The sequence below is a fragment of the Microcebus murinus genome, chromosome 5, assembly GCF_040939455.1.
Source record: "Microcebus murinus isolate Inina chromosome 5, M.murinus_Inina_mat1.0, whole genome shotgun sequence".
NCBI classification, from domain to species: Eukaryota; Metazoa; Chordata; class Mammalia; order Primates; family Cheirogaleidae; genus Microcebus; species Microcebus murinus.
Window position 1 is genome coordinate 86,206,866 of NC_134108.1, and position 19,605 is coordinate 86,226,470.

The 19,605-nt window shown below is 33.8% G+C and overlaps 1 protein-coding gene and 1 pseudogene across 1 annotated transcript in view; both read left to right on the forward strand.

The window, feature by feature from the left end:
- The window catches only part of EYS (EGF-like photoreceptor maintenance factor), a 1,642,296-nt gene that overhangs the window by 1,324,339 nt on the left and 298,352 nt on the right, over positions 1 to 19,605 (forward strand). The window contains 1 exon segment of the mRNA XM_020287130.2: positions 17,696 to 17,860. Coding sequence (XP_020142719.2) covers positions 17,696 to 17,860 — 165 coding nt within the window.
- Positions 5,205 to 5,638, forward strand: LOC105862131 (protein LLP homolog pseudogene; annotated as a pseudogene).

A 19,605-nucleotide genomic window follows, 5' to 3' on the forward strand; every position in this document is an offset into this window, starting at 1 on the left:
CATCAATGTTTTGTATACATGGTACATTTAACCACTCAGTACCTAATAAAAAATATCTGAAAATCATCCAAGGTCACTGTTAAGTAATCTGGGAGTATATCTAAGTTATATTTATAAAACTTAGTATGTCTGTTATAAATTATATATATATATATATATATATATATATATATATATATATGCTTCATTCTTTATGCTCCCAATGGCTATATTATTGATGTGAGGTGGAGTATAGAAAGAAAAGGGAGTGAGAAAGTCCTTATCTTTCTTCCATGCTTACTTTTTAAAAAAGATTCTTTAGATTCTGTGCTGCACAAAATACCATTAATCACCAGGTTCATACTGTGTAGCACTTTACAATGTATTTTTATCTTTAATCCAACAGAAGTCTATATTCTGCTATAGAAAGAAGACAAAATGAGCCTACCAGCCAAACAATATGTTTGCAATCTCTAGCTGTGATTTCAAAGAGGTTTCTTTGGAAGCAGTTTTCTATCCCACTAGTTTTTAATAGGAGAGGGAAAATTGGTTTACAATATGAACTTTTAAACTTTCTCTTATTTTCATACCAATTACTTGCCCCACACTTGAACCCAACAATTTCCCATATATTCAAGTGTTTTTGTACTTATGGTTCTTAGCTAGAATCAAAGCAGTTTAACTGAATGAGACTGTGCTGTCATATGGGCCACAGATAAAAGGACCAAGCACATAAGTGGCAGCAATTCATAGACTTTCTAATGTATTTTTTCCACTTTTGAGCTTGTTGAACTAAACTTCTGAACCTTTTTAGGTTTATCTCCAAATTTGACCTTCATTTGTCCAAGTTCTTCGTGCATGTAAGGCATTTCAACTAGTGAAATAATATGCTCATGTGGTTATAGTCATAATCTCTTATGATTGGTAGTAATTTACTTCTTAACTTCTTCAGAGTTTGCAGTTATTTTCAATATATGAAATAACTTTCTAATTATATCACTGGCAATGCATTAGTGATCTCAAAGTAACTAAAGTAGACTATAAAATTTATTTCATATTACATAGACATCTAATTCTTTAAAATGCCTTTCTCAGTTATTAAAGAGATGAAAGGAATAATAGGAAGGACAAATTAATGGGATTAAAAGACTGACTAATAAAGTTGAAGAAAGTAAATAAGTTGCAAAATTTTTAGTGCCAACTAGTAGCAGAGTCAGGATAAGAAAAAAATTTTAAAAATCTATCGAAGGCATAAAGTTGGGGAGAAAAGATATAATACTGTTAGGCTAATGATCACTGGTGTTTAGGGAGATAGCCACTTCATATTCCAATCTGGGAAAACACAAAAATACAGTTTATTACTCACACACATAAAAAGGCCAATGCAAAGGCTCTCCTGAATGCAACAGCAGTAATATACAGAGGAAGGGCTCTGAAGTTCCAGGGTCTAGGCTGACATTTCCATCTTTGTGACCATGCCCAAGTTGCTTAGATTTTCCAAGCCCTTGATTCCTCATTTGTAAAAGGAAGTGATTATAGAGTTGTATTTAAGGTTAAAATAGACTATCCATGTAAATATAATATTTAGCACAGTTCTTATACCAAGTGAGATTTTAAGACATGACATTATTATTTTTAGAATAATATGAAAGGAATATTATGGGGATGATGGAGTTCAATAGACAGGGTCTTCAAGGCTACAGGCTTAGTGAGGAGGAGAAATCAGGTGGAAAATGGGAAACATGGCTGTCAGGGACAGAACCTCTGTGTGGCAGTCATTCTATAACCTTTTCAGAGTCAAGCAGCATGATTAAGAGCCTCAATTTTAGAATTAATAAGCAGCAGAGTCAATTGTTGGAGGCAGATATTTCTAACTATGCAACATTCAGAAATTTGCTTTTCTTTTAAAAGGATTTACAGATCTCATATATCTTCTCAAAAAACAACAACAAAAAAGCAGTGGACTTTTGCTTGCCAATCCAGCATGTAAAGAGCTTAAAAGTCACCATTCCGCCACAGCAACATATAAACAAGCCAAACAACCTAAAAACTCAACAACTTTTTAAGCTCCATTAGAGAAGTGAGGTCACAGGGCAAGAAACAGCCCCAAAATGTTGGAGAAACAGTCAATCAGGTAAATACAAAGAATCACAATTTATTACAGCAGAAATTTCTGTGGGAACCAGTGCCACGGTATGAAAACCTGAACTGTAATTGACAAATTGCTAGAGGATAAGTGTAGACAAGTCTGAGAAAACTCAAGGAGGACATGGTTATGGGAGGTCTTTATACTTTTATGAGTTTTATCTCCAGGAACTCTGTTAGGTCCTCATGATGAATATCAGACAAAAATCCTCTCATGCTTCTAGCAAGGAGACAGGAAAAGGAATCATTCTGAAAGATGACAGAGCATTCTGTTCTTCTTAGCAAGGCCCACCCTAAGGGGAAATTATTTTATGACAGCCTAACCTACCTGGGGGAAAGGAAATACATAACTGCAGCCCACTTCAACCATCTTGTCCCACCTAAGAGTGGAGAAGGGGAACTAAGAAGTTCTGATGTGTTCCCAGCCCAGGAATGGAGAATAACCAAAAGGACTATAGAACTCTTTCCCTCACCCAACAACTTACCACCATATTACCAACGGCCTATTTATAGCACTTCCTTTTACCCAATATATCATGGCTCCTTTCAACAACAAAAAAATTCCAAGAAATACTAAAAGTCAAAAAACAGGTTGAAGAGACTGTACAAACTTCAGAACTGAAATTTCTAAAAATTATGATTAACAGGCTAGGGGCTTTAATGGAAAGAGTAGACAACATATAGGAACAGATATTAATGTCAACAGAGAGATGGAAATTCTAAGAAAGGAGCCAAAAGAAATACTAGATATGAAAAATACTATAATAGAAATGAAAAATGCCTATGTGGGCTCATTAGTGGGTTGAGAGATTCTTTACTCAGCTCATTGCTGAGTAAAGAATCTCTGAGTTTGAGGATATATCAATGAAAAGTTCCAAAACTGAAAAGCAAAGAGAAAAAAAACTAAAAGAAAAAAATCCAGAATATCCAAAAGTGTGAAACAATTACAAAAGGTGTAATGGGAATACCAGAAGAAAAGAATAGAGAGAAAAGAACAGAAGAAATATTTGAAGCAATAATGGCTAAGAATTTCCTCAAATTAAAGTCAGACCAAAACCACAGATCTAGGAAGCCTGGAGAACATGAAACAGGATGAATGCCAAAAATACTACACTAAGGCACATGTAAACTGCAGAAATCAAAAATATTAAAAAAATCCTACAACAAGCCAAAGGAAAAAGCATTTTACCTATAGAGGATCAAATAATTGCATTTGAATTCTCCTCAAACACCATGTAAGCCAAAACATAGTGAAGTGAAATATTTAGAGTGTTGAAAAAGAAAATTCAACAAGCTATAATTCTGTATCCTGAAAAATTATTTTTCAAAAGTGAAAGAGAAATAAAGATTTTTTTTTCAGGTAAACAAACATTGAGAGACTTTGTTGCCAGAGAGTTCTTTGAAATTACTTAAATTAGTTGTAAATTAATTATATTGCAAACTCTAGGGTAACCAATAAAAAAGTAAAAACAACAGAAAAGGATAATTTATATACTAAGAAAGGAAGATACTGGAATTATAAAAAATATTCAATTAAAACCATAAAAGGGGGGGAGGGGGGCGGGTATATACATACATAATGAGTGAGATGTGCACCATCTGGGGGATGGTCATGATGGAGACTCAGACTTTTGGGGGGAGGGGGGGAAATGGGCATTTATTGAAACCTTAAAATCTGTACCCCCATAATATGCCAAAATAAAAAAAAATTAAAAAAAAAAACCATAAAAGGCAGAAAAGAAAAGACAGAAGTAGGAACAAAGAATAAAGTTAACAAATAGAAAACAGTAAAAAATATGGTAGCTATTAATCCACCTATATCAATAATCACTTTAATTGTCAATAGTCTAAATACACCAATAAAAGACAGAGATTGTCAGAGTGGATCAAAAATAAGACCTAACTATATGCTGTCTAAAAGAAACCCACTTTAAATATGAAGACACATACAGATTAAAAGTTAAAGAGATGGTGAGAGATATTTCATGCTAACACTAATTAAATGAAAGCTAGAGTCAAATATTAATTTTAGACAGAGCAAACTTCATAGTAAGGAAAGTTAATAAACTGTGGTAGATCCAGACAATGAAATATTATTCATTGCTAAAAAGATGTGAGCTACCAAGTCATGAAAAGACATGAAGGAAGCTTAAATGAATATTACTAAATGAAAGAAACCAATGTGTAAAGGCTACATTATTGTATAATTTCAACTGTGTGATGTAGAAAAGGCAAAACTATGGAGGCAGTAAAAGGATTAGTGCAGTGAACTATTTTATCTGATACTACAATGGTGGGTACATCATGCATTTGTTAAAACCCATAGAATGTATAACAGTGAACCCAAATATAAATTATGGACTTGAGGTGATAATGATGTATCATTGAAGGTTCACAGATTGTAACAGATGTACCACTGTGGTGTGGGATGTCATTAGCGTGGGAGGTTGTACATCTGTGGGGACAGGGAGTATAAGGGATCTCTGTATTTTTCATCAATTTTTCTATGAACCTGAAACTCTAATAAATAAAGCTTATTAATTTAAAAAACAGAGATAACAATAGTGTTTTTGAGAGCATTACCTGGCACATAGTAGTGTTCGATAAAAGCTAACCAATATTAAGATGATGGTTGTGATTCCTCATACTTTCAATTTTCTCTTTCTTTCCACACTTTTCCTCTTCCTCCTTTTCTCTCTCTCTCTCTCTCTCTCTCTCTCTCTCTCTCTCTCTCTCTTTCCCACTCTCCTCCTCCTCTCTCCCTTCTCTCCTCCTCCCTCCTTTCCTCCCTATCTCTCTGTCTCTCAGTATCTGTCTTAGTGGCATAAAATTACCTGCACTTTTTGCTGAATATGGCTGCTGATCATGTCTTTTCTACCTAATCCTGGCACATATAAATACTAAGCAATGTGTACAGCTTATACATAGAATTGACTTAAAAGACTGTTGATGGTCATGACTACCAAAACAAATTGTTTTAACAATGCTAAGATTGAAATGGGACTAGTGGAAATGTTGCAGACTAGCAACAGATTGGAAGCTATGGTATTTTTATTTTTAAAAATTTGGTGGAAGGGTTGTTGGCGACTTCCGGTCGGCGTGGTCCAGCGGAGTGTGCGTTTGTGAGTTTCTTAGGTAAAACATGGCTAAAAGCTTACGGAGTAAGTGGAAAAGGAAGATGCGTGCTGAAAAGAGAAAAAAGAATGCTCCAAAGGAGCTCAGCAGACTTAAAAGTATTCTTAAAGTAGATAGTGATGTTTTAATGAAAGATGTTCAAGAGATAGCAACTGTGGTGGTACCCAAACATTGCCAAGAGAAAATGCAGTGTGTGGTGGAAGATGAGAAAGATGACATGAAAATGGAGACTGACATTAAGAGAAATAAAAAGAGTCTTCTAGACCAGCATGGACAGTACCCAGTATGGATGAACCAGAGGCAAAGAAAAAGGCTGAAGGCAAAGAGAGAGAAAAAAAGGGGAAAAGCAAAGCAAAAGCAGTGAAAGCAGTGAAGGGGTTGGCCTGGTAGACTCTTAACAACTTGGAAAGTGTGACACAAGACAGATGTTTGATTAGAATGTATACATTGATTTCAGCTCCCACCCAAGAAAAACTTGGCCTGTTTCTTCAGTTCAAACCCAACACAACTCTTGAAGTTTGTTTTGGGAACTTGGAATAAAATATTTTATTTGGATGAAAGCTATACTCATATTTTAATTGGATGCTGCTCAGTGTCCAGGTGTTATCGGACATCCAAACTCTGTCAAGTATTAATGTGGTTGTAATTGTTTGTTCTTAACAGCTTGTTAATTATAGAAGGATAAAACAGATGATATTATATTGACAAATAAGAGTGTAATGCAGATTTAAAGAAAGCTATTATGTAATCATGCTACCTAAAAACGTAACAGTAGGTCTTATAAACAGTTACTTATTTGGAGTTTGGTTTTGTATAATTAAAAGTAAAAGTTATTTTGCGTGTGGAAAAAAAAAAATTGGTGGAAGAAAGATATATACCTGAGTTCTATCCAGAACATCTTCATTTTCTTAGGGACATTACAGTTTTTTAAAAGAGTAAAAATTGGCGGCTGGATTCTAAGATCTTATAAAAACCAGAGCCTTTGAACTGACTCCTATAGTAAGACACCCCTGATAAGTCTAACATAGTCAATTGGCTATCACAAAATTCAATTTCTTCAGATATAAAAGACACCTACAACTTGAGAAAAGTCTTTAGCTAATGACTAAAGCAGTAAAGTAGAAAATGAAAATGATTTCTTAATTTCTTCTCTGTATTTATTTGGGTGCTTGCCAGCTATTGCACATATGCACATGTACACACAGACACATATACACACACACTTCCTCTTTCTACTACCAACTAAACTTCCTTCCTGACAATTCTTCCTCCCTCAGATTCCACTGCAATGGGCCTTCTTATTCCCTACCTTCCTGATCTCTCCTTGTCAATCTTCTTTTTATCATACCAATGCCAAAATGTTTCTTATCTTTACTCTAACTTGATGATATCAAATGATGATACCATTACCTCTTTGTGGTTAGCTCTCCAACTTCTTTGTCCAGCTCTTATTTCTTCTGTATTTGTAAACAGATGCTGATTATTTCTACACAGATATCTCATTTGCACCAAAAAATCAAAACATACATACTGATTTTATCACTCTCCCACTGTTAAATTCCCCTTCCTTCTGGGTTTTCTGTTTTGGTTTCTGTCTCCTCCATTATCAGGTCACTCAGACTTGAAAACTTTGCTATTTACCCTTGACCCACAATATACTCATTGCCATGTGCTGTCCCTCCTAGTTCAGAAAGTCTTTCTGATTTATTTATATTCTTCTATAGTCCCCATCCTTAATTTGATCCTTACTTTTACCCACCTGAACTATTGTTATAGCTTTTTTAAACAACTTCTTATACTTCCTAATTCAAGCTATCTACATATTTCTGGGAGCTCAGTATTCCTGAAGAGCAATTCTAATTTTGCTACTTTTCTGCTCATAAATGTTTAATGTTCCTGGCTGCAGAATGAATTTCAGTTTCCTTATTCTGGCATGCCAGCCATCTATGATCCTCCTACCTCTCTTTCTAACTCTATTTCCTATTTCTCCCCTTCACACAGTCTGTACTCTTGGCCAACTGAACTTCAGGCTTTTCTCAATGTAGTTCCCAGGCTGTTCCGTTGCTCCTCTTGCTTATGCTTTGCCTCTTTCTCCTGGTATAATAAATAGGCTTATTATTGACTGAATGAAATAATCAATTAATTAATTGACTAATTTCTCCATTTAGAGTAGAAACTCATTGAGTTAAGGGTTTACATCTGAGGCATCTCAAATCCTCTCCCATATTTTGATCAAAGTTGATTTGAAATATTTTTTAAATTAATGAGTGTTTGTTTCCTTATCTCAGTTAAGATGTTAAAATCTTCCTGCTGTTTAACAATGATACTTTTGTTAGTTTATGGGCTTTTTATTTTCCTTTGCTTGTAAATTATTTATCTTCTTTACAATTCTTCCATAGGATAGATAGGAAAGATTTTTCTCCCATGACCATCATCTTGCAGTATACTCTGCCTCTAGGATCTTGGTCTAAACTATCCTGTTCTATCACCTTCAAAGCTTCAAACTGTTCCTATTATAAAGATATCATCTGGGTCATATTTGTCTTTGCCTACCATATGCCGTTTCTTGTACACCATATTTCAAATGTCTGTTAGGCAAGGATTGTGTTCATTATAGCCATGTGGAGAAGAATTGAACAGGTATCTTATCTCTCACCACCCATAAAAGTTACTTCAAAATGAATAAAAGACTTAAATATAAGGCATGAAACCATAAAACGAAAATTTGGGAAAAACTCTTCTGGACATTGGCGTAGGCAAAGAATTTATGACTAAGATCCCAAAAGCAAATGCAGGAAAAACAAAAATAAACAAATGGGACTTAGTTAAGCTAAAAAGCTTCTATACAGCAATAAAAATAATCAACAGTAATAGACAATCTATAGAATGGGAGAAAATATTTGCAAACTATGCATCTGACAAAGAACTAATATCCAGAATGTATAAGGAACTCAAACAACTCAGCAAGAAAAGCAAGAATAACTCCATTAAAAAGTAAGCAGATGACATGAACAGACATTTTTCAAAAGAAGATAAAGAAATGGCTAAACAAGCATACAGAATATTCTCAACATCACTAATCATCAGAGAAATGCAAATTAAAACCACAATAAATACCATTTTACTCTAGTCAGAATGGCCATTATTAAAAAGTCAATAAACAAAAAATGTTGAGGCAGATGAAGTGAAAAGAGAACACTTATACACTATTGGTGGGAATGTAAATTAGTACAATACCTGTGGAACACAGTATGGAGATTTCTCAAAGAATTAAAAGTAGACCTACCATTCGATCCAGCAATCCCACTACTAGATATCTACCCAAAGGAAAAAAATATATCAAAAAGACACCTGCACTCATATGTTTACCTCAGCGCAATTCACAATACCAAAGATATGTAATCAACCTAAGTTTCTACCAACTAATAAATGGATAAAAAGAATGTGGTATGTGTGTATATATACACACATACATACATATATATATACACACACAAAAACACAAATACATACAATGGAGTACTACTCAGCCATACAAAAGAATGAAATAACATCTTTTGCACCAACGTGGATAGAATTGGAATCCATTATCCTAAGTGAAGTATCTCAGGGATTAAAAATCAAATACAGCATGTTCTCACCTATAAGTAGGAGATAAACTATGGGTACACATGGTCATATAGAGTGGAATGACAGACATTAGGGACTATAAAGATGGGAGTGTAGGAGGCAGGTGAGAGATTAAAAATTACCTATTGGGTTCAATGTACACTATTTGGGTGATGGGTACACTAAAATCCCAGCCCTCACTACTATACAATATATCCACATAACAAAACTACACTTTTACTCTCTAAATGTATTGAAATTTTAAAAAGAATAAAATAACTGGTAAAATAAATGATGTGCTGAGTGGGAGGATAGGGAACATAGGAGGATATTTGGATGACTATTCCAAGATTATTACTTGAACAACTTGGTAGATAAAAATTTTTAAATCAAATACAAAACAAAATATAAAATATGTTTATTCATTCATCAAATGTTTATTATCTACCAAAAATGTGCTATTTTCTGGAGACACACAAAACAATGAAGCCATGCTGCCTGCATTTAAAGGACTCACAGCTCTCATACAGTGAGTCATGCAAGAAATTCTTATTGTACAGTTGAATAAGATTTATAATAAAAGTATGTATTTGTGTTGATAGCATGAAATGTGTTATCAATTCTATTTTGAAAAATAGGAACAAATTTCAAAGACAAAAATAAAAAAACTTGGATATGTTGAGTTTAGCTTACCTCTGTTTTTTCCAAGTACATCTGTCTAGCAGATAGCTAGGTATAAAAAATCAGGATCTGTCTGTGTTAAAGATAAAAAGTTGACAGTTTTCAGAAACCAGAAAGTAGCTAAAGTTATGGGAACAAATGAGATCACTCAGGAAAAAATTCTAAACTAGAGAACAAGGTATAGGAATAGACTAGAGAAAGTTTGGTAGCTATTATGACATGTCAAGTACAGGGCAAGATATTAATAGTTCTTTGTGTCTTTCTTGTCCTAGCTTTATTTTTACTACATAGAAGATATTGTTGGTGTGATAAATCATATTTCATTAGTTTTAGTTTGTAAGAGGAAGGAGTTAGGGTCATATCTTTGGGGAATCAGATTTTTGACAGGGTCAAATGACACATCATGATGATCAACTATTTGATGACAGAGAAATCAAGGGATGAACAAGAGCACTGCTAGACTGGACATGACAGTGAAGGATGAGAAAGTGTTTTTAACACATTGTTTCCTTGTGCATTGCTTTGGTCAGATATAGAGCAGTTCTCTTCATGCTTTAAATGGAGGAATGAAGTGGCTATGGTCCAAAGGAAAAATGTTAGTTCTGCTCTTAATTTTGCAAGTGCTTTTCTACAGAGAAAAAAAAAAGGAGATGTAGCAAAAACAATAGCAGTGCTAACAGCACCAACAGAGTAATTTTTGTCAGGCACTTAACAAATTGATCAATGTTTATGTATTAATAGAAATATGAATGTCTAATATGGGAAATTATCCAAGTAAAATTAATCATGTAGTCCATGAGACTTAGGTCATCTAAATCTAAAATAATTTTTCAAATTCTAGAATAAGCAAAAATGTATAATGTAAAAAGTTTAGTGTAATTTATATATAATATATAGTATTATACACTGTGTTATGTTTATATATATGTACATTTGATAAAAAAATTTAAGATATTAATAATTATTAATTACATAATTAATTATTTTAGTTGATTATTATAATAAAAAATTGTTCATTATAAATAGCTAATTATAATTATCTCTATATAGTATTTAAATTTATTTCATGCATCATGGGACTTAATTTTACAATATTAGTATAATACAGATGTTTATAATTCTTGTATCTTTAAATATTATTGATTAGACTTATGTTTTATGATGATAAATGTTTGTCTAGGGAAAGGGATATATGATTTCCAAATTGGTAATATTCATTTTAATCACAGAATTTAATATTAGAATCATAAATGGAGCGATGTGTTATTTTTCAATTAAAACAAAATATTTATTAATAATAGCATTGTATATCAGTCATCACTTTTTATGAACTTAGTCATAGAGTTTATATGATGTTCTTTCTGGGGAAAGTAAGAAAAGACTCAATAAAAATATTTCGGTAGTACTAACTTTTAATTTCTATTGAGTGAATCAAATCTATTTCTGCTATAAAGGAAGAATGGCAAACAGTATTATGTTTCTTCTGGTACTAAGAATTGCGGTAAACTTGTACATGAATAATTTGTGGCCCCCATTGTACATGTAGCTTTATTTGTATATTAGCATGTCAGATTCTGAGGTTAGATCATAGAAGGCCTTTATACAAGGCTAAGGGCACTATAACTCATGCTGTTGGCAAAGTAGCTCCCTTTCTCTTCAGAATGAATCACATTTATGCTGCTCAGTTGCATCGTGTTCAGGGTAGAGATATTAATCTTTTTTGTATTTTCTTTATAAATACTATGTGGTGCTCTCCTGGATTAAATTCAATGAGTTGTTATTAATTGACTGCTGTTGTGATTCATACTATAGGACTATATTGGGTGAAAAATATTAAATTCATCTATATTTTCAACATAAAGTACTTCAAACTCACTACTGTGGTTTTATAGTTTCCTTTGACAATTTGAGAGTTTTATTTTTTAATATAATTTAGGAACTTAAAATATCCTCCTTCTAGGTTAATTTCTGGGATATTCCCATGACTCAGAATTAATTTTATTTTGTTAACCATATAAAATTAATATAGTTTGATCAGCCCATATGATTTTTTAACACATTTAAACATTATGTAGTATATTTTAGGTGTCTATTTTATAATCAGAAACCACTAATTAAATACTATATAACTTATATTTAATACATATTTCCATATAAAGACCTTGTTGTTGTTTTTTTTCATTTATAATTGGAAGAGAAATAAATCTGGAGTGTGTTCAAATAGCATTGCCTGAAGAGGCTTTTGGAAGCAGCGGGAAAACACTCTGCCTAACCCCAATTAGTCTTGTTTTCCATATTTAGGGCAGTTCTGTTTTTCAACATATCCACTAAACATGGTGATAATGAAAATTAATATGGTTAGAAAGCAATTCAATAGCAAATGTTTATTGCTCATAATTGTTGTTTCCTGTCATAATTTTCATAAAACTTGTCAGCTCTGAAAAAAAAGGCTTAAGGAGTGTCTGAGCCAGAAAGTAGGCAGGTGCACCTGAATTATATAATAGATATGCTCCTGGAAAACCACATGGAAGTCACTTTTTAGCAAATTGAATTATATTTTTATCGCACTTTGTGAGTTCACTGCCTCTCAGACTAACTAAAACCTGTTTATGGATGTAAATAATTTTATTCATATATAAACCCATATATAAAGACTATCCCTTTTCAAAAATTTTCTTGTGGTCTTATTAATAATGCGAAGAAGTTTAACCACAGAAAAAATGCTAGAACCTCATTTTTATAGTCTTTCCTCATGCTATTTCAATTACAAGAATATATTTGTCCTTCTTTTATCAAAACTACCATAAATGATCATTTTGGCTGCATTTGTATTTATCTGAGAATGTAGTATTGGCCTAAAATGTGCAAAACTGGACATGCCACAGGAGGATGCAAAGATGAGTCAAACACAGATCTTTTCTACATAGAATGTGTAGTATGGGAGGATAGACAACTAGGTTTTGTGGACTTTCCTTTTTCTCCAGTCTTATATCTCACATCAGCTTCAATATTCCTATAAACAGCAAATGTCAGGAAAAATGGCCAATAGGGCAGGATGGTGCATTTTCTTAGGATCCCCTAAAAAATTTACTATGCCAGCAGGAGAAACTCTAGTACCTCCTAACTTGGGGTTTCCCTGCAGGAACCTAGAATCTGAGCTCCATGAGGGTGAAGTCTATATATTTTTCTCGCCACTGTATTCCTTGATGAGTACCTGGCTTGTAGCAGTCACTCAATAGATTTCTGTTGAATAAATGAACACATGTTTTTGTAAATAAATGAACAATAGCTATTGGTTGAATAAATGAATAAATTACCAGTGGAATAGGTAAAAATAACATGAGGAAACAGAGTCTAAATCCCTATCTATGGTAGACTCAACAGATAGACACCATCCAAATAGTTGCCAATTTATATGCTAAGGATCCTATTTATTTATATCCCAAGTCTATCTCCTTGTAATCTTAACCATTTTCCTTTCTAGCACAGTATCCAAATTCCTCATCCAAAATTCCCCCAGTGTATTGTTAGCTACATTACATTTTAACTTAATTGGCATATGGTTTTTCTCCTTATAATATTATTAAAAACTGGTGCATGTGCAGTTCAGTTTCTGTCAAACATTCTACTCCAGTGAAATTCCAACTGCGTTATGGGCTTTTCTGATCACAAGAAAGCAAACTCACATTCTAAACTCATATTTCCCCCAATGCCTTCTTAGAATTCATTTACTTAGAACATTCTATTTCTACTAATTAAAGTCAATTTACTTCCCTCATCCAAAGTAACAGATTTACTATCATCACTTTTACTCAACATCTATAACAAAAAATTGTAACATAAGACAGAAAGCAATGCATAGACTAAATGAGTTGGGGATACAATGCTATAAGGAGTTCAAATTTGGGAGAATATTCAAGTGCACCTTGAATTAAGAGAGGATTTTTAAACCTAGGATTTTGAGGAAGCATGTTCTAGACAGAAAAAAACAGTATGAGCAACAGAAGAAAGTGTGGTTCAACCTTACCAGTAAATATGTATGTCTGGAAGGATTGAAAAATAAGATCGTGAAGGGCCTGGCTTACTTGATAATTATTCTGTAGTCACTGAAGGTTTTTGACCAAAGAGCTTAGATGATTACAATTGAATGAAATTGACATGACAGCAATGACAGATAATAGATACTCTACGAAGGGAGGCCAGTTAGAAAGACGCTGTTGCAACAGCTGAGTTAAAATGTAATGAGAACTTAAATAAGAGTAGTGGTAGCAGAAGGAAAGATGCTAGGTTTGTTCTAAAAAAGATGTGTCAGGAACTAGCAACTAGTTTGAAAAGAGACGGGTGGATAATGATGCTGAGTTTCTAGGCTGGGAAGAGCAAGCGCTATGAGTAAGAAACTGGAGGAGGAACAGATTTAGAAAAGGCAGAGATGATTAGATGACCCAAGACAGAGCCTTGCAAACTATGTGCATTATGGAATGTTTGCAAGAACAGTCTGCAAAAAAGTTATCAGGTAGGTAAGAAGACAGCCAAAGTATAGGACAGTGTCATGAAAGGCGAGGAAAGAGAAAGTTTTAATAAAAATGAATATTTAATATTACAGAGATTTTTAGTCATGCGAGCACTGATGAAGGATTTGCTAACAAGGCCTTAATAACTTTTGACAAAAACAGATTCAATAAAATACACAACCAGGTAGGTAAATTTTAAGGAGTTAAAGATTATGTGTAAAAGGCCAAGATAGGGTAAAATATGTGATGCCATATAACTTAAATATATGCCATGTAACTTAAACAGGCAGTTTGTTAATAGATAAGTGTTATTATTCATGCTTGACAAGTAACCCTAAGTTATAGACATAAACAAGATATCAAAAGTAAACTTTCCCTGTCACACAAGGATATAATACTGCAAACAAAATGAGGTGCCATACCTAAAAGTAAGATTTAACTAAGAAGTATTTTTTATTTTAATTTCAGAATATTACTGGAATACAAATGTTTAGGTTACATATATTGTCTTTGCCCCGCCCAAGTCAGAGCTATAAGCGTGTCCGCCTCCCAGACAGTGTGCACTGCACCCATTAGGTGTGAATATAGCCATCCTCTCCTCCTGGCTCCCACCTACCCGACACCTGATGAATGTTACTGCCATATGTGCACATAAGTGTTCATCAATCAGTACCAATTTGATGGTGCTTGTTTTTCTATTCTCGTGATACTTCACTTAGTAGAATGGGCTCTAGCTCCTAGGAAATATTCTTGATATAAAAAATGTCAGTGTTTGCAGAAGAAAAAAAGATTTTTGAGACATAATTTTGAGGAAAATGGTTTTGTAGAAAGCTATTTTATGGACTTCACTCCTCACTCTCTCCCACTCACCACATCCCACTATGTGTTTGGGGATAGTTTCAACTGGATCACTTGGAAAGTAACACCAAGGACCATGGACCCATACACCATATAGTCATACCTGAGAAAAAGCTAAAGCAGCTTGTTTGTGTGTGTATGTGTAGAGGGAGAATGGGTGGAAGAAGAGAGAGAGACAGACAGAGAGAGAGAGACTATGTTTGCGAAATAACTATACCCCCACATATAGTAGGGCATGGAATGGCAGGAAAAATAGGGGTCTTTACCATGGACTAGAAATGAACCTCTCAGAAAAAAGAGTTGGCCTAGAGTCATTTTATGTTCTCCCCATATGATTCGCCTAAATGGGTAACCAAGATGGCCTTCACACTCCCCTCAGCTTGACTAAACTTCAGACATGCTTCTTCCTTATTCTCAGTCCCTGACTTTCTTGGAACATTTACTTTAGAAAACGTTCAACTCTAATTTCTTTCTCTGCCCCATTTGAAATGTAAATCTTTTTAAGAGCTTTTGGTCAGTTTTACAAGCCAGGAATGTCTTTCTCAAGGACTTGGGAGCCATCCCTTTGAAATGTAATCATCAAAGAAGATAGCACCCCTATCTCTCAGCCTCTGGGGGAGGGTAAGTGCCTAATTTGAATGGGTCCCTTGTTCCACATTGCAAACTACCTCCTGATACAAAGATATAGAAAGTTTACTTTTCCTTTGTGTAAAGCCAACTGGCAAACACAGATGGCCTGTGTTTTCCCTCTTACTCCAGCTCTTAAAAATCCTCCCACCCTTTATTTCAAAAGAGTTGTGGTCAAACTGAGATCTGGCCTCTCTCCCCCATTACAATAGTCTTGAGAAAAGTCTTCCTTGACTGTTTAATTTGATCTGTGCAACTTTTGCACTAACACAGGCAAGTCATCATCAACAGCAAGAGTCTGCATAGAACATGAAAAATACTAATGAATAGAATCAAGGCAAAAGTGATCAGCCAAAGACAGGCAATAAATACAAGTCCTAAGAGATGCAGTTCACAAAGGATTTCCAAAGATTGCACAAATGTCATGAGTCATAGGGTTGTCAGATGTAGCAACACAGGACACTTAGTTAAATTTAAATTTCAAATAAACAGCAATTTTTTTAGTGTATCTAATGCAGTGTTTGAGACATACTTATGCAAAAATGTATTCGATGTTTATCTGAAATTCAGATTTAACTGAGCATACTCTACAGGCATCCCTACCATGAGAGAAATAATTTTAAACATACACCATTACTAGAGAGCAAGAAGCCTGCTTACAACAATATCAACTGCCAATTCTAACAGCTCCTCTTTACCATGTACTTTTCTCTCCTTTCTACCTCACCTTGCTTTCTCCCCATGCAAACATAGAAGGGTTGGAAACAGCAACTACCCTTAAGATACGGGGCATGGTAAAAAGATGGAAAGAACCGAAATCCACTTATTCTGCCCAAGGAAGATGGCAGGTGTCAGGCCACCTACAGTACTTGGCTGGTGGAGTGATGTGGGAGAAATCCTATCTACGATGGAAAATTTAAGTGTTAATAAATTAATTAGACTGGATATTAGTTTCTGAATTATTGTATGACTTAGAGAGACTCATAGGAACTATGAGATTTTCATGCGGTATCAGAGAAAATTTCCCCCATTATGAGAAAGACAAAAAATAAAGTATCATTTCCAATAGCTCATGTACTATGGCTTTTCAACATATCAATTATAGAGATATAAATATAGATATATAATAAAAAATACTTTTCAAATCTTATGTACCTCAAGATTTTGTGAAATTAGTCATTGAAAACACTAATAATTCTATAAGAATAATTCTACGGGCCGGGCGCCGTGGCTCACATCTGTAATTCTAGCACTTTGGGAGGCCGAGGCGGGCGGATTGCTTGAGGTCAGGAGTTCAAAACCAGCCTGAGCAAGAGCGAGACCCTGTCTCTACTATAAAATAGAAAGAAATTAATTGGACAATTAAAAATATATAGAAAAAATTAGCCGGGCATGGTGGCGCATGCCTGTAGTCCCAGCTACTCGGGAGGCTTAAGCAACAGGATTGCTTGAGCCCAAGAGTTTGAGGTTGCTGTGAGCTAGGCTGACGCCATGGCACTCACTCTAGCCTGGGCAACAAAGCGAGGATCTGCCTCAAAAAAAACAAAAACAAAAACAAAAAAACATAATTCTATAAGAATAATTCTAAAACTAATAACTTAGTATATTATAGTACTACTTATATCTTATCAAAGTATTATTATAAATCATTGAATATTAATAAAATGCCTCTATGTGACAGTTTTCTAAATTTTGTGTGTCACAGGTATTTCTTAACTTTTTATTGAGGTATAATTATGTCAAATAAAAGTCATTAATTTTAAGTGTATAACTTGATGTTTTGAAAACTTATGCAGCCATTTGTACCACAAAATATTTTAAAAATCTGATGAAAACTATGATCTTACATATGCAAGTGTACATATTCTTCATACAATTTCAGGGTGTTTGTTGTCCCTTAAAACCCTCCATGAGCATCAAATTAAAATTCTTACTCAAAGTCTTTTTGTCTGGACCAGTGATTAATTATTTGTGACAATGACTGTAAATTTATTATACTTCTCTACCTAAATTTCTTAAAAGTGGACCTATTTTTACAAATATCAGTGTTACCTTTTTAAATGAATGCTAACTACAAATGCTTGGTTCTTATCTACTTGAGTAGCAATATAATTCTATCAGAACATATTAATTTGACTTTTTTCTTTTAGATGCAGGTTTATTTTTTCCATCTTTCAATGGGAATTCCTATTTAGAACTTCCTTTTTATACAGCTCTGGATGAGTTGAAGTCTGTCCTGCAGAAGGAACACACCAGAACTGTGACCATCTACTTGACTATAAAAACAAACGCTTTAAATGGAACAATTCTCTACAGTAAGTATTAAATGTTTGACCTCCAATATGTCATGATTCTTTCTCAAATGTTAGCCTATTGAATCAATGAATTATTCATTTAAATATTGTGGGAAAACTTTTCTAGTCTAGTGTGCGAAGCATTACCAAAAAGAAATCTTAGTTCTTTGCAGTTTTTTTAGAAGTATCTTTAATTTATGAGTCATCCAATGGAACATGACTTACAAACAGGCTCTGAACCGACAAGAAAGAATATAGCAAGCATATGAATTTGGTGGCATATGGCTATAGCAGTAAAACATAAATGCTGCAAATGTTTCAGAGCATATTTTTATGATATAAATCACTAAATATGAATTACATTCAATACTTGCTAACTTGGAAAAAGGCATTCCAAAGCTGGGATTCATCTGACAATCAGGAAAATTCCTATCGCTCTTTAAGCAATGTCTGTAATCTTAATATAAGCTGTTCTTTAAAAAAAAAAGTAATATTAACAGTATTTGTTAAGGAAATATCTCTACATACATACATCCATCCATCCACCTCTGCATTATTATGCAATATGTTCACAAGGGTTTCTATAACCAGAATTTATGGTCCTCTTTCTTCTCTTACTGAACATCACTAACGTGTATTACCTGCAGTATTCAAAATGTGACAATTGTTTTATCTCTTTTGAAATGAATGCACAATAGTTTTAACAATTTCTTATATTGGAGATGTAATGTTTCAGCACTTTAATAGATTATCTACTGTAGGCAATTTATTATTTCCCAAATGATTTACTCTTTCACTTTGAAATAGTTTGCTAAATTGATTCATCATTCTGTACTCTCTAAACAGAATTTACACCTTTTATTATTTAACTATGAGTAAAATGCCTAAAAGAAGCATTTTGGAAATCTGAGTGAAATCAGAAGTTTTGAACATTAAATGAAAACTAAGAATTTATGTTATATTTTAGAAAGAAACTAACTTGTCAGAACTAGGCTAGCATTATTTATCCCCCAAGAGCAGAAGTACCCATGTTTAAATGATGGCTTTAGAAAGTCTGATTTATTTATGTTAAAAGAGAAAGAGAGAAGAAAAGGAAAAAGAAAAACTTGTTTTATATACAAAATCTAAGTGCTGGTAGACAACCATGAAATTTGGAGGTAATAGCGCATTGCAAGGGAAACAAAAGACACAAACATAATAATTGAAATCTACAAGCAAAGTGACTTTCTGGCTTTACAATTTTTTAAGTTGTATAGAATTGGAAGGTATTTCTTTGGGAAAAAATGTATTTCACCAACTAAAAACAGCTCATAGTGAAAGCAGCAGCCAACCCCTGGGAATTCTTCTGCTCTGGGCCCAGGCTCCTGGCTCATGTCCACACTGCATCTCAATGTGCCCTTTTTGGAGACCATAGAAATGCATGCCAAGCATATATGCACTCTGTTTAAGTTGGTACTTTAATTTAAATCCAATAAAACTCAAGTTGATGATAGTGCCATAGGATTATTTTTGCCTTTCTTATTCAATGACCTACCAAAACAGACTAGAAATTATTAGTAAGAAAACAGCGCCACCATAATGGTTATCAGTTTCTGCCCTTGTTGTCACAGCACTGGATACATCGAAGCTATTTACTCAAGAGAGTTTCATAACCTGTGAATGAAGAAAATACTTTTGTCTAAAAAGCATTCTTTTTGTTCATTTGTAAAGTGGTAATTTAATCCTACACTGTTGGGAATACCTCAGCAGAATGTTTTGTGGGGTTG